Source organism: Octopus sinensis, linkage group LG28, assembly GCF_006345805.1.
Source record: "Octopus sinensis linkage group LG28, ASM634580v1, whole genome shotgun sequence".
NCBI lineage: Eukaryota > Metazoa > Mollusca > Cephalopoda > Octopoda > Octopodidae > Octopus > Octopus sinensis.
In genome coordinates, this window is record NC_043024.1 from 4491742 (window position 1) to 4509158 (window position 17417).

Genomic DNA, 17417 nt, shown 5'->3' on the forward strand with positions numbered 1-17417 from the left:
TTTTTTTTCTTTTTGCTTTTATAGTTTATTCCAAACAAATATCACTTCTCTTATATTTCTTCTAAATGTGATCAATGCCAATATTTAAAAATGTCGCAAATACTTTTGTAAATCCATCAAAGTATATTTAAAAGAGAAAATTATCTCTTGCACATTTCAGACACAGAAGAAAAGAAATGCTTTCTCTCTCAGAGGAAATATTTAATGTAACTGAGCAACGTTTTATAGAAGCAGGATTATACATTTGTAGAATATATTTGCAGTCTTTCAAACATGATACATATTGATGATTCTTTAAAAGTAAAAAATACTTTTTAGCCAATTTCATGTGATTTCCTGAAAGAATAGAAAAAAATAATATAAGGCATAGAATAGGTTTAAAAGGTAGATATTCAAAAATGCGAATTTATGCCATTTCTGTTTTAATGGATTGTAGAAGTAAACCTGCATTCAAACTAATAAACTTACCCAAAAGTTAATAAATTACGAGCAGATTCAATAATTATAATAGCAACTCCTGGACATTAAATCTGTGACACACACACTCTTTCTCTCTCACACACACACACACACCAATGTTCATGGCCTAGATGACCAATGTTTTCACCTCGGAGTTCTATTTTGTCAACACAGATGTGGAGGCACATGGCCTAGCGGTTAGAACAACGGACCCATGGTTGAGGGATCACAGGTTCAAATCTCAGACCAAGCAATGCGTGTGTTTATGAGTGAAACACCTAAGCTCCACGTGGCTCCGGCAGAAGGTAATGGCGAACTTCTGCTGACTCTTTCGCTACATCTTTCTCTCACTCTTTCCTCCTGCATCTTGCAGCTCACCTTCGACGGACCAGCGTCTTGTCTAGGTGGGGAATCTATACACTAAGGAAACCAGCCCTTATGAGCCAGGCATGGCTCAAGAAGGAACAAGTAACACAGATATCACACCTGTTTTGCCACCTGAATAGGCAGGTGCATTGTCACTCACCAGAGGCATCGAATTGTGGCCCTTTCCAATGAATAGCATCCCGCAAACGTCACAGTAGAACTCCTGGTTTACTGTCTGACCAGGTGGAGCATACTCATGATGAACAATCCCCTGGAGTCGAAGAAAACGGTCAACAGTGTCTCGACATTCGTCAGTCTTGGAGAGGGAGAGGTTTTCAACTTCAAAGACTGAACCTTTAGGGGAACATTGCAGTTCGCTTGAAGCATTGCGCACTGTTCGTAAAAATAATGCATTGAATGGCACAACAACGGACTATAATAACCGTTGTAATTTAATCGTCCATAGTCTGATATAATATTTCGGAATATAAAAATTCCTTCTTCAGATATCCCTGGGAATTGATCGAGTCACTGCTATAATCGGTTTTCCAGTGGCTTTTTTTTTCTTTCCGGAAGTGTCTTAGTAGTGGTCTCACGAAGCTCCTTCCAGAATTCCTCATGAGAAGTGCATGAGGTCAGCCCTCTCTCAAGCTCATGTGTGCTGTCACATCTGTAGCAGTTCTACTGAGCCTTTGATGGGGAGTCATGTTACCACAGACTGATCCGAAAACCTTAACCCTAAAACCCTAATCTTAACCGTAACTACAGAAATGTTTTGAAATTTTTTTCCGCATCATAATATATATGTATTTTTCTGCATATTTAGAAAAAAAAATTCTTAAGAAGACAATTCTATAAAAGTTTTCGGAAATTTTTTTCCGAATCATAATCTCCGTATTTTTCTGCATATTTTCAAAAAAAAAAAAACTTCTGAAGAAAGTAAAAAAAAAAAATGAAGGAAATGGGGGTGTGGTGGATAATTAAAACATGCCAAATTTTGCCAATTTTTTTGCAGAGTCGTATTCCCTGCAGTCAAAAAGTGGTGTTGTGTCGAAAAAAAAAAATTTTAACGGGGGGGGGGGAGTCTTGCCGCATTTCTGAAGTAATTAATAAAAAAAATAACATGAATATATCTATATATATATATATATTTGAGATGGTTTTTCTTATTTTACTTAAATCGTTCGTTTTCTTCATCACAATACACATCCTAATTTTTCTTTTCTTTTCTGCCTTTTCAAATTATTGACAAGACTTCCTTTGTACCCCTCTTATATATATATAAGTTATAAATTGTAATAACGGAGAAGAACTAGCAAAAATAAAGACATTTTTTAAATGTTTCCCAAAAATGCCGATCCATGTGAACCATCCTCTTTTCGTTTCAGTATTTCGAGTGCACAATCTAATTTTTATGTATTCTCTATTTTTCAGAAATTACATCGTAACTTCCCTGCATTTAAATAAATTCTTAGATTTACAAGCCAAAAATAAAGGAAAATGTTGTGTAAACAAGGTATTGCCCTGACACAAAGCAATGTAAGAAATAACCAAAACTGGAACGGAACGTCTAAAAGAAAATAAAACAAAAGTATTCGAATGTCAGCCTTACTTTCATATAATTTCGGCTTTGTTTAGTGAGATTCTTTTAATTTAATTATTCAACACGTCAGAATAAGCAAATGTACGTAAAATGACACATATACAATAGAAATGCTTAAATAAATATAATACTCACGTAGAAATATATTTATATATATAGAGAGAATCACCGAGGAAAATGTGAGAATATGATGAAGCGGTGAGGACTGGAGTCTGAGTGGACAATGACAGCTTCAAGAGAATTTCTAGATTTTTAATTGCAAACGTTGATTTATATTTTGCAGGTGAATTTAATAAAGAATACTGTACACAGTTAATTATCAAACGTGTGTATATTCAATTGGGTTCTCTCGTAAACAAGGAAACAGAATAGAAAAGAGGTACTTGTCAAGTGTAGTGGTCCCGGTTTGGCACACGCGAATTCGCGCCAGACGTAGATACTCGAGATCCTACGAGGTGACTTGCGCGAATCGCGCACTGCGCGTTAACCCCCCCCCCCTTAAAAAAATTAGACAAAAAAATTAGAACCTCACACCACCACCGCCGTCGCGTAATTCAAAGTTGTTCATTTTGATATGTCTCAAGGGACATGATGGACTTTTAAATGGAGATTGAGAAAAATTGTTTCAATTAGAAAAGCAACATTTCTAGAAAATAGTAAATTGAAGTGTGAACACAGCACCTTACAGAGTATAAGTATATGACATTTATTTTTAAAATTTAACTTCATTTGTTTTATATTCTAAATAATTTGCAATTTCAAAAAATATATTAATTTTGCGTTTTTTAATTTGATAAATTCTACGGAATAATTTTGCGCGTTTTTTGATAAATTCTACGGAAAGAATTTAGTGCGAAAAATTTATACATTTATACACAAAGACCTGTTGAGGCAAGCGAAATTGATATCGAACCTCATCCCACGACAGGCACCCATGCCAACCTCCTTTGCTTGCGAAGACATGTTGGGGCAAGTGTGGCACCCAGCAAATGCCAGGACCCCTGGACTGGTGGTACGTAAAAAGCACTATCCGAATCGTGGCCGATGCCAGAGCCGCCTCGACTGGCACCAATCCGACCGTGGACGTTGCCAGCTTCGCCTGGCACCTGTGCGGGTGGCATGTAAAAAGCACCCACTACACTCTCGGAGTGGTTGGCGTTAGGAAGGGCATCCAGCTGTAGAAACATTGCCAGATAAGACTGGAGTCTGGTGCAGCCTTCTGGCTTCCCAGATCCCCGGTCGAACCGTCCAACCCATGCTGGCATGGAGAACGGACGTTAAACGATGATGATGATGAGAAGAAATTAATTCATTAAGTTTACCAAATACATCTGTAAAAAAAATAAAATTTTCACAAATTATATACGTTCGCGTTTGTGTAAAAAAAATTATTATTCAAGTTTTATAAATTATTTACTTTGTTCAAAAAATATTAATATTAATTAATTTTCAAGAATTATTTAATTTATATAATTAATTCATTAATTTTATTCTGTAAAATAGTAATTAATTCATTTATCTGTAAATCCGCGAGGAAAGCGACTATGTAATTTTTTTGTGTAAAATTGAAAATGTTATATATACACACACACACACATATATTTTTAGTGAAATCCAACACCTTTTTGTCTTAAAAAGCAGAAAGGGGGGGGTTAACGCGAATCGCACAAGTCACCTCGTAGGATCTCGAGTATCGAGTACGTACGTCTAGCGCGCGCGCGCGAATTCGCGTGTGCGAAACCGGGACCACTACACTTGACAAGATTTAGCAATTAACAGACAAGGGGAAATGACTCTATTTCTAATATCCGTTTTTAATTAAGAGCTGAGGTGCTTCACATAAATTCGTAAAAGGCTTTCTTGCTCCTGTTTCTTACGCATTTTTATTGCTTGATCGGTTCCACTTTACAACTGATATTTAAGAGAAAACCCAATCAAATATATACACGATTGGTAATTAAATTTTTAAAGAAACAGATGCAGCATTTTTGATTATGTGAACCTGAAAAATATTAATTAACGTTTGTTGTAATGAGGAAGAAATTCTCTTGAAGCTCTCTTTGTCCACTCTGAGTTCAGTTTTCACTACAATATATTCTTCTCACACCTTCCTTGTTGACTCACTCTGCGTATATACACATATATATATATTTATTGTGTAAGTATTATATTTATATAAACATTTCTATTATATATGTGTCATGCCATATATCTGATTGTTTCGATGTGTTGAGTAAGTTAAAAGGGTACTACTTAAGAAGAGTGGTCCCGGTGCGCGCACTCGCATGTCCGCGCTAGCTAGTTGTGACTAGTCGATCCTTTGTGCTTTTGTTTTATTTACTTTCTGTAAAAAAAAATTATGTATTTTGTGTTTTATTTACTTTCCTACGTAGTCGTTGTAGGATCGACTAGTCACGACTAGCTAGAGCGGATGCGCGAGTGCGCGCACCTGGACCACTCTAATTAAGTAATACCTGTTAAAAGAATGAATTTCACTAAACAAATACGATCTATTGCATTTCAATCTGTTTCAGGGTTAGGGTTAGGGAAAGGGTATCTTTTTTTCTTCACAAATGTAAATAAACCCAATCTGTTTCTTAAACGAGAGACATATTCATACGGCACAGAATGTTTTTATTTACCTCAATAGACGTCAATGATTGGTTGAAATTGTAGAAATTGAAGAAAAACAACAACAAATATCTTACAAACTATAGAATTTTCTCAATAAAGCCAAGAGAAAAAATATTTTATAAACACATTCTACCAGTATACGAAATTTAAAATTTTTTAGTTACCTAGAAATTATGTTAAAAACTGCCGTTCAAACCGAAAAGATCCAGGCTGTTATTTTAATACTTTCATTCTGTTTGTTTTCCTTTAGACATTTCATTGCACTTTTGGTATTTCCTATATTCGTTATCGTCAGATCTGTATCTTGTTTAGGTAAAATTTCTCTTTTTTGTGGCGTGTAAATTTGATTATTTAAGTTAAATGCAGGAAAGTACAATATAATTTGTATAAGAAAATGGGGAATATGGCGAAGTTTCGTATGTCGTATGCCAATAGATTAAAAAAATTTGGAGACGACATATAGAAATGATGGCTGATGGCTATTGTTGAAAAGAATTTAGTTAGCCCCTAATCCTTGCTGAACTGGTTCCTTCCTGTATTTGGCGCTCGCTTGAAAGTATCTATAAATCGTTCTGCTTACCCATTTGACCTTGAGTGGTAGGGTGGGGTAGACGTACTTGCCTACATGTATTTTGCAGGATTTCTTTAACTGGTATCCTGTAAATTGTGTTCCCTTGTTCGATGGTGTCCGAAACACCTTTCTGAGCAAAAGAATTTGTGCAGGAACGTTATAGTTGCCTTCAAGGTAGGTTGACTGCACCTACATCCTTCCAACCACTTTGTAAGGCTATCAATCATGATCAAGTAGCATGCACCATTCACTTGTCAAGCATAGTCTAGATGTACCATATATATGTGTCATGTCATATATCTGATTGTTTCGATGTGTTGAGTAAGTTAAAAGGGTACTACTTAAGAAGAGTGCTCCCGGTGCGCGCACTTGCGTATCCGCACTTGCTAGTCGTGACTAGTCGATCCTTTCTTTGTGTTTTTGTGTTTTATTTACTTTGTTTTGGAAAAAACAGATATTACACCTGTTTTGCCACCTGAATAGGCAGGTGCATTGTCACTCCCTGGAGGCATCGAATTGTGGCCCTTTCCAATGAATAGCATCCCGCAAACGTCACAGTAGAACCCCTGGTTTACTGTCTGACCAGGTGGAGCATACTCATGATGAACAATCCCCTGGAGTCGAAGAAAACAGTCAACAGTATCTTCACATTCGTCAGTCTTGGAGAGGTCGAGGTGTTCTTCGTCTCAGACCACAATTGGTATTTCACTGGTGGTGCCTTGGCTGCTAATGCACAATCTCTACATGATTTTTACCAAATTTTGAATGTCCCGGTCCATTGCTGGCCAATACACATGACTCCCCATCAAAGCTTACAGTCATGACATCCCCGGGGGTTCACAATGAAATTCATGTAATGTCCTTTTCTGTACTGCAGTTGGTTCTACCAGTCTTTGTGTTTACATTAATAAATTGTCACAGATTTTCCTGCTTCATTGGTGTGTCTAGGAGTTGTTATTACAATACGTGTGTCCACTCTATGATAGAGACTTCTTAAAAATGATGAGATTGGATAAGTTTAATACTTCTACAATTTAGCAAAATAGAAGCGTTATAAATTTGCACTTTTGAATATCTACCTTTTAAACATATTCTATGTCTTATATTATTTTTTCTATTCTTTCAGAAAATCACATGAAATTGGCTAAAAAGTACTTTTTACTTTTAAAGAATCATCAATATGTATCATGTTTGAAAGACTCTGCAAAGATATTCTACAAACATATAATCCTGCTTCTATAAAACATTGCTGAATTACAGTAAAATATTTCCTCAGAGAGAGAAAGCATTTCTTTATTTCTGTGTCTGAAATGTGCAAGAGATAATTTTCTCTTTTAAATATACTTTGATGGATTTCCAAAGAGTATTTACGACATTTTTAAATATTGGCATTGATCACATTTAGAAGAAATATAAGAGAAGTGATATCTGTTTGGAATAAACTATAAAAGCAAAAAGAAGAAAATATCCATATATTTTGGTGAGAGGAGAAATATTATTGAAAAGTTGTTGATCTGTACAACTTGAAAGATCGATTTTATTATTCTTGAAGAGATGTCTGAAGAATTAGGAAAATCATCATATGACTGTGACATCTGCAAAGAGTCATTCTTAGAAGAAAGTAAATTCAATCAACACAAACAAATTCATACAGAGGAAGCACCATTCCACTGTGATATCTGTGGTAAATCATTCTCTGTTCAGAGTAGCTTAACTAACCATAAACATATTCATACATTGAATAAACCCTATCAGTGTGATATCTGTGGTAAATCATTCTCTCGAAGCAGCAGCTTAATGAATCACAAACGTGTTCATACAGGAGAGAAACCCTATCACTGTGATATCTGTGGTAAATCATTCTCTGATGGCAGAATCTTAACTGCTCACAGACGGATTCATGGAGGGGACAAACAATACCACTGTGATATCTGTGGTAAAACATTCTATCAAAGCGGTAACTTAACTACTCACAAACGGGTTCATACAGGAGAGAAGCCATATTCCTGTGATATCTGTGGTAAATCATTCTCTAATCACAGTCACTTAACTCGACATATACGTATCCATACCGGAGAAAAGTCTTATCCCTGCGATATCTGTGGTACATCATTCTCTGCTTGCTATACCTTAACTAAGCACAAACGTATTCATACTGGAGAGAAACCTTATCACTGTCATGTCTGTGGTAAATCATTCTCTCAAAGCGGTAGCTTAACTAAACACACACGTATCCATACAGGGGAGAAACCATATTCCTGTGATATTTGTGGTAAATCATTCTCAGAAACCAGTAGCTTGACTATACATAAACATATTCATACAGGTGAGAAACCATACCCCTGTGATATCTGTGGTAAATCATTCGCCGAAAGCGGCAGCTTATCTAAACACAAGCGTATTCATACAGGGGAGAAACCATATTCTTGTGATATCTGTGGTAAATCATTCTCTGTTGGCAGTAACTTAACTATACACAAACGTATTCATACAGGGGAGAAACCATATCGCTGTGATATTTGTAGTAAATCTTTCTCTCAGAACGGTGGCTTAACTCAACACAAACGTATTCATACAGGGTAGAAACCATACCCCTGTGATAGCTGTCATAAGACATTCTCTGGAAACAGTCACTTAACTATCCACAAATGCATTCACACTCAAGAAAAATCAATTCACAGTGATATCTCTGGCAAATCATTTACACAAAATCATTTCTGATTTAAACAAGTCTTTCCTTATGAAGTGCATCCCTAACATAGTGATATTTGTTGTATAACATTTCCTCAGAAGGACAAAGGACGTATCTCATAAAGACATCCACAGAATATAGAAACGATATGAATGTGACATCTATGGTGAATCTTTGACATGAAATCATCCATTGTTGAATCAAAAGAGCATTGACAGAGGAAGGAAAACATATCACTGTGATGTTAAACCTGAATCATTCTTTCAAAATGGTGAATTAATTATACACAGTCCTGTTAATATGAAGAATATGCCATACCCTAAGATATCTGTTAATGATCAATTATAACATAAATGAATTCAAACAGAAGAGGAACCATATCACTACGATGATGATGATCATCATCATTTAACATTCACTTTTACATTCTTCTATGGATCAGATTGAATTCATTGATACCTTCCCTGTTTCCAAGCAAGGAAATATTTTCCCTGGTGAGACATATTTTACACAGAAGACTGGAAATGAACAACTACAGAAGTATGACGGTCATGATGGCCATTTATGAACACTACATAATATCTGGACAAGGGTGCACACACACACACTTATGTATGTTTGAAGAGTTTCTTATAGGAATTATCTTATATGTTTTCTACACATCTAATAGTTTGTAATTCCTATTAGGAAATGAAACACATGTAATGCTGAATAAATAATATCAAACTTTTCTCCACTGTCCTTATGTGTTATGTAATTACTCTACAAAAAATATCATCCAAACCACCCACAAAAATAATATATATGTATACCGTAAATTCTTGAGTATAATCCGCATTGTTTTCCCAAAATTCATCGGTCAAAATCCCTAGTGTGTACTATATACCAGGTTAAAATTGAAAAGTATTCTCTAAGCAATGTCCGAGTCTCTATTTTGCTGTCATGCAATGTTTATTCAGACGCATTTTGTGCTGTCAGGCGCGAAAATACCTTAAGCTAGGCCTGAAAGCAATGAAGTCATAAAATAATCATCCATAACTTGCAATAAGCAACATTTATTAAAATAAAAGTATTCAGAACACAGAATAACATGTAACAAAAACAATTTGGAAACATATTTACATTCCCATATAACAGTTAAAAACATCACCATTATTGTATTACGCATGCGTGGAAGTGTTTGTTTGACTAGGTGCTGCTGGCTTAATGACGCACGACTCAAGATAGAGAAGGGGTGTGTATTATACACAAGGTTTTGGTTTAGGTGTTATACTCAAGTGTGGACTATACTCGAGGATTTACAGTATATATATATATAGTAACCAGCTTGTTTGTGGTGAAAGTCGGTGTGCATCAGGGATCTGTGTTGTCACCATTGTTGTTTGCAATAGTGGTTGATGTGGAGAAGGAGAATGCAAGAAAGAGACTGTAAATGGAGATACTGTATGCAGATGACCTTGTTCTGATGAGAGAGAAGTTTTGGAAATGGAAGGAGGCATTTGAAAGCAAGGGTTTGAAGGTAAACCTTGGGGAGAGAAAGGTGATAGTGAGTGGGGTGGAAGGAGAAGTGTTGGTGAGTAAGGTGGATCCATGTAGAAAGAGAAAATGATGTTTTATAAACACATTCTACCAGTATACGAAGTTTTAAATTTTTTAGTTACCTAGAAATTGTTAAAAAACTGCCATTTAAACCAAAAAGATCTGACAATTTTGATATTTGAGGGATTCATATAATTTTCTATGCAGAATTTCATCAGTTAATTTGCTTCTTCCACAGAAAGTTGGGATCTTTTCGGTTTGAACGGCAGTTTTTAAAAATAATTTCTAGGTAACTAAACACTTTTAAACTTCGTATACTGGTAGAATGTGTTTATAAAACATCTTTTTCTCTTGGCTTTATTGAGAAAATTCTGTAGTTTGTAAGATATTTGTTGTTTTTTTCCTTCAATTTCAACCAATCAATGACGTCTATTGAGGTGAAAACATTCTGTGCTGTATGAATATGTCCCTCGTTTAAGGAACAGATTGGGTTTATTTACATTTGTGAAGAAAAGAGATACCCTTTCCCCTAACCCCAACCCTAAAACACATTGAAATGCAATAGATCGATACTAGGGTCATAATTATGGGTGACAATTTCATATGACACCGCTAGAAAAAACTGCCGTTCAAACCGATAAGATCCAAAAGTTGTTTTTAAGTTACAATGGCTTAAAATTCGATTATGTTTACTCATTCACAAAACAGGGTTTGGAAGCTATCATTTTGAGCATGGCAACACGTGTTGTCAAATATTTGTGAATCTGTATTCTTCACACGGTAATTCATAGGGTACTTTTACTTTTGTTTCAGTCATTCGACTGCGGCCATGCTGGAGCACCGCTTGTAGTTGAACAAATCTACAACTCTCTCTCTTCTCTTTCCCCTTCTTAATTCTTTTGTTCCTCTTTTTCTCTCTCTTCTCTTCCCACGTGACCGATAGGCCAGACTGCTAGCCCTCTTTTTGTGTCTGACCACGGTCAGTGCAACATCGATATTCTTCCGTGTGTTTGTGAAAGCTCTGTATCTCTGCCGTAAGGCTTCATTTCCACACACACCAGCTGAATTCAATTCGTCCCCAGTCGAAAGACACCTGTTGTTATGTCCTGTTATTATTATTAATATTTTTATTGTATTTTGTATTTATATTTGTGTAACATCGTCTGTTTTTCCGTCCTTATTTTCGTATACATTCCATGCTTTCTTCCAAGGAATCTGATGCTCTTAGCTTAGTATTTCCTTGGGGCTGGCCAGATTGGAGCAATCTCAAGATTAATCAGCCGAAATTGCGAGGATGACCTGGTTCTTTACAGGGGACAGAAAGCTTCGAATGACCTGTCCTTTCTTTTTCATAAAGGAGCCGTTTGTACTTTGGTGTGAAATAATTTATTCCACACGTAACATTCTTCCGAAAAAGAAAGGGGGAGGGGTGGTGGGGGACCTTGGAGTTTCCCCACCAACAGTTTTGTTTTCTGGGTTATTTTACATGCTTTCAATGTATGTGACATTGAAATTATACATAAACGGCTACTTTCCTTAGAAAAAGAAATATTCGGCCACTATTTCTTGCATGCCCTGCTACCACGTAAGAGCTATTTTGAGTCCTGTATCGTAAATAGCTGTTGTATGGTAACAGGGCATGCTAGATATAGCAACCGAATCTTTGGAGATGAGATACATTGAATGCACTTGAACAAAACCTATAGAAAGAATTTATTTCATAGTGAGGTTATGAACAGGTCTTTTACGAAATATTTACAGTATTTCTAAAGCCATTTTCACTTTAAAATATTTTTTAAATATGCCAAAACAATTTTCGTAATTGTATTCAATTGAAAATAATAAAAAAATAAATAAAATTCTCTGTTTAAAGAAAGCTAAAATATAAATACAAAAAAGCAAAAATAGAAACATTTTCTGTAAAAACAACTTTTTTTGTTGGCAAGTTAGTCATAATGTGTCTAACCAAAAGGCTAGAAATTCTTCCTTTTCAGGGTTAAGTTATTTTTGGTGTACTTTCTCAATATGCACTGTTTTGGGTATTTATACCCACCAAAACTCCTAATATCTCAAGAACCAGTTGTCCAATTCATGCGAAACTTATTTTATTCCCTTTGTATTCACATTTCAGGAAAGTCTTAATTCTTAGTATTTTCCCCATTATGTGCCATTTTGGCTATGTAACATTGGAAGCAAGATTGAAGTTCATTTTTAATGTAATATATGTGTGTGTGTGTAGGTCTGCCTACTTACAACTGCAATACAAGTATTTAGTTGTGAATAAACCATTATACTTGGCACTTGTTGGCCTGGAGAAAGGCTTTGATAGAATTCCTCAGTTGGCCACACACCAAGGTACAACAGAACCTACTGAAGCAAGCCAAAGTGCTTCTGGCATTATCACAGGCAAGAGCAAGAAGTCAACATTAAAGTTCGTACTGTTTTCAAATTTTTGCACAAGGCCAGCAATTCCGCGGATGTGCTCAACCATTGCTTATTTCCACCAACCGCCAAAAGGACGAAAGACAAAGTCCACCTTGGCAGAATTTAAATGCAAATGTCATGTCAGAAGAACCACAGCTAAGTATTTTCCCCAATGTGCTAACGACCCTGCCAGTTCGCCACTTTAGTTTATTATTAATTACTAGTGAGACCCATGTAAATTCTACAGAATGAAAAAAATTAAGAGGACCTATTTAAGAAAGAGAGGATGATTTGCATTTTTATAGCATTCATAGTTTTAGCTTTCTTTGAATATGCTTGGCATCTGTCTACATCCAATTCCTCACAACACCATCGGTGCCATCTTTTTCCTCTTTTTTATTATATCTTCTTAGTGTTCCATGCTCTAGATCTGTGTATCTTTTCTCAGGCAGCTTGCAACTGTGTCTCTTGTGAATCCATAGTTTAGGCTAAATTAATCCTTAGAAACAAATATCAATCTCTTAAGTGAGAAGGCGATAAATAACTGCACAGAAGTGCAAGTGTTGAGTGATGGTCTCTATAAAAAAAAGAAATTCCTATTCCCTATCAACACACCACCATCATCATCTATCTCTGTTTCTGTGCCTTTCTTTAATAACAACATCAGAACATCACCCCTCTGCTAAGATTATATTTCTAACTCTTCTCTATATCACGACCTTCAGGTAGCTATTTTAACCATAAAATAACTGTTACATTCCCCCTATCACATGTCATGCTTGCTTCTGTCTTAGTCTTTTTCTCTCTCCCTTTCCTTTCTTTCCCTATTTGCCTCACTCTTTGTCTTATCATCTTTTCTCTCTCTACCCCCTTTTCTCTAATAACATGAAAGTGTAACTGACGAGCTAAGTAACAGAACGAGAAGCAGAATTATTATAAAATCACCTTACTCTATTTCTCTCTGCCTTTTCCCCACTTCTGTCCCCCATCCCTCATTTATTCCACTAATCTAATGAAAGCATAACAGCTGTACAAACAAGCTGGTTATTATATATATACATAAATATTATTTTTGTCTGAGGCATGGATATTTTTTGCAGAGTAATTACATATCACATAAGGAGACTGGAAAACAGTTTGATAGTATTTATTCAGCATTACATGTGTTTCATTACCTAATAGGAATTACAAACTTTTAGACAAAGAGAAAACATGTAAAATATCTCCTATAAGAAATTCTTCATATATACATGTGTGTGAGTGTGTGTGTGTATCCTTGTCCAGATATTATGTGATGTCCGTAAATGGCCATCATGACCGTCATACTTGTGCAGTTCTTCATTTCCAGTCCTCTGCGTAAAATATGTCTCACCAGGGAAAGTATTTCCTTGCTTGGAAACAGGTGAGGATTGGTCACAAGAAAGGGTACCCAGCTCAGGAAAATCTCCATCAATGAATTCCATCTGATCCATTGAAGCATGGAAAAGCGAATTTTAAATGATGATGATTATCATCATTGTAGTGATATGGTTCCTCTTCTGTATGAATGCAGTTATGTTTTAATAATTGATCATTTTCATAGATTGACTTAGCACAAATGTCTTAGGGTATGGTTTTATCTTTCATATTAATAGGACTGTGTAGAATTCTCCATTTTCATAGAATGATTAAGCACTGCTATGTTTTCCTTCCTCTGTCAATGCTCTTTTGATTCGTTAATGCATCATTTCAAATGAAAGGCTTACAATTGATATCACATTGATATAGTTTCTTTCTTGTGTAGAGGGTTTTATGAGATACAAACTTGTCCTTCTGAAGGAATGTTATACAACCATTGTCACTGTGTTATGGATCAACTTCATAACGAATACCCTTGTGTTTAATTGAGTGATGTTTTTGTGAGAATGATTTACCACAGATGTCACAGCAATATGGTTCCTCACCTGTGTGAATACGTTTATGTGCAGTCAAGGTACTGCCAACAGAGAATGATTTACCACAAATATCACAGTGGTATGGTTTCTCCCCTGTATGAATACGTTTGTGGTAAGGTAAGCTACTGCAATCAGAGAATGATTTACCACAGATATCACAGTGATATGGTTTCTCCCCTGTATGAATACGCTTGTGTTTAGTTAAGCTGCTGCTTTCAGAGAAAGATTTGCCACAGATATCACAGGGATATGGTTTCTCTCCTGTATGAATACGCTTGTGAGTGGTTAGGTTGCTATTTCTAGAGAATGATCTACCACAGATATCACACTGATGGTTTCTCCCCTGTATGAATACGTTTGTGTTTAATTAGGGTACTGCCATCAGAGAATGATTTACCACAGATATCACAGCAATATGGATCCTCACCTGTGTGAATACGTTTGTGTGCAGTCAAGGTACTGCTAACAGAGAATGATTCACCACAGATATCAAAGTGGTGTGGTTTCTCCCCTGTATGAATACGTTTGTGGTTAGTAAAGCCACTGCGAAGAGAGAATGATTTACCACAGATATCACAGGGATATGGTTCTTGACTTGTATGAATTTCTTGGTGTTTACTGTATTTACGTTTTTTCTAAAAATGACATTTTGTATGTGTCACAGTCATATGATGATTTTCAAAATTCTTCAGACACCTCTTCAAGAAAAAATAAAATCGATCCTTCAAGTTGTACAGATCAACAACTTTTCAATAATATTTCTTCTCTCACCAAAATATATGGATATTTTGCTTCCTTTTGCTTTTATAGTTTATTCTAAACAAATATCACTTCTCTTATATTTCTTCTAAATGTGATCAATGCCAATATTTTAAAATGTTGCAAATACTCTTTGGAAATCCATCAAAGTATATTTAAAAGAGAAAATTATCTCTTGCACATTTCAGACACAGAAGTAAAGAAATGCTTTCTCTCTCTCAGAGGAAATATTTTACTGTAATTTAGCAATGTTTTATAGAAGCAGGATTATACGTTTGTAGAATATCTTTGCAGAGTCTTTCAAAAATGATACATATTGATGATTCTTTAAAAGCAAAAAATACTTTTTAGCCAATTTCGTGTGATTTTCTGAAAGAATAGAAAAAATAATATAAGACATCAAGTATGTTTAAAAGGCAGATATTCAAAAGTGCAAAGTTACGACATTTCTGTTTTCAAAGATTTTAGAAGTAATTCTTTATCTAAACTATTAAACTTATCCCATCTCTCTGTTTTCAAGAAGTTTATATCAGGGTGTAGACACATGTAGTATAATAACATCTCCTGGACATTAAGTCTGTCATAGACACATACCAATATACATGTCAATAACACTAGATATCTGATGTTTTCATCTCAGTCATGTGTCGTAAAAGAGATATCACACCTCATCTGCCTCTTTCCGTACATTTATAAATATATAAATACACACATACAGGCAGCTCAATGTCAATATTCTGTGTTACATGAAACATGAATAACAGTCAGTAAATAATTAGTATGGATGACTAACAGCATCAAAATCTTTTGTGGGGTATTTTTGATGTAGGAAAAATTATTGGTTGAGGTGGAGAAGGAAATTGGTGACAATCCTTCTCAATGGGGGCAAATGATGTAGTTTTAACATTAAATTATTCTCGTTATTTTTAAATTCTTACACCTTACAATTAATGTTTCTTTTCCTTTTTACTTCGCAACGAAATATTGTTTATCAGGGTGAGTGAAAAATACAGCGACGCGTAATCACGGAGGTGTGAGTTCGAATCTGATAGCCGGCCCCCAACACTTTTCTGCAAACTTGGGGTATCTTATCCTCTTCAGCCTATATTATTAGCAGTATCCTGCCTTTGAGAATTTAAAATCACTTCTTAAACTTCCTAAGACATCTCAAAAGCTTCTAAAGCAAACTTCGTATGTTTGTTTACGTTCATAGTAATTTGAATTTAGATATATATGTATTACGAAGAGAGAAAAGGATAACTTAGGTAATTAATTGAAAATAGCATAAACACACAGAGTGCAATTCATATATAATGCCTTAAATCCCAACAACGGACCATTGAATGTGTTTATGTGAAAAAAGATATCGAAAAACATTAGCACGTAAGAGTGAGAAAGAAACTCGGAAGGTATCAGATGGTCGTGGGGTGCGCGATAAATAACAGCTAAATTGCTCTTCAATCGGTCTTTTCCCTTCTTTGTTGGTTTCATAACCGTTTCAATCCTTGCATGTACAGCAGAAATACGCAGAAATTTTCTGAAAATTCCCCAAAAATAAAAATATATGATAAGCGGTTATATTGGGTGCTTAAAGAAAGATTCCTTTGAAAAATAGATATTAATTGTAAGTTGTAATGATAGAGAAGAACCTCCGGAAATAAAGACTTCCTAGGTTTTAAATAAAATCCGTTCCATTTCTTCTGTATACAATATTTACTTCTCGTTTCAGTATTTCAAGTGCACACTCGTATTTTTATACATTCCGTATGTCTTACAAATTACATCGTAATTTTCCCGCGGAATTTACATGTGAGGAAGAAAGAGAAAAGTTATCTACACAAGGTATCCATCGGACGTTAACAAATAATATAGGAAATAAGGAAAGATGCAATGAAATATCTGAATGTAAAGGAGAACACAACGAAAGTATTGAAAGAACAGCCTCACCGAAGTTGAAAAAGTGGGTTTCCATCGCAAAAAAATTAGGGAAAGGTAGGTGCGGTCCATGCCCTTTACCTCCGCTATTTCGTCTTTGTTTAGTGAGATTCTTTCTTGTAACTTACTCAACACATCGAAACAAACAGACGTACGTAATATGATACATATACAATAGAAGTATACTTACATAGTAATATATATTCAGAGAGAGTCAACGATGAAAATATGAGAATATGTTGAATGAGTGAAAAGTTAGAGTGGACAGTGACAGCTTCAAGAGAATTTTTACGACGAATATTAATATTTAAAGGGTCAACATAATAAAAAAAATGCTGCATTTGTTTCTGTAGACACTTAATTACCAATCACGTGACTATTTAATTAGATTTTCTCTTCAATATCAGTTGTAAAGTGGAACTGAGCAAGCAATACACATGCATACGGAGTGTAACGAAGGATCTGTTATCGATTCACTGAAAGGGTGTCGATATCCGATCT

General features: G+C 35.3%; 1 protein-coding gene across 1 annotated transcript in view; it reads right to left on the reverse strand.

Moving 5' to 3' along the window:
- Nucleotides 1–17417, reverse strand: part of LOC115225608 (zinc finger protein 675-like) — a gene marked incomplete at its 5' end in the record, with an annotated part of 42903 nt that overhangs the window by 14599 nt on the left and 10887 nt on the right. Inside the window, 2 exons of the mRNA XM_036514740.1 lie at nt 14556–14597; nt 14851–14857. Of these exons, the coding sequence (XP_036370633.1) occupies nt 14556–14597; nt 14851–14857 (49 nt within the window). The remainder of the gene's footprint in view (nt 1–14555; nt 14598–14850; nt 14858–17417) is intronic.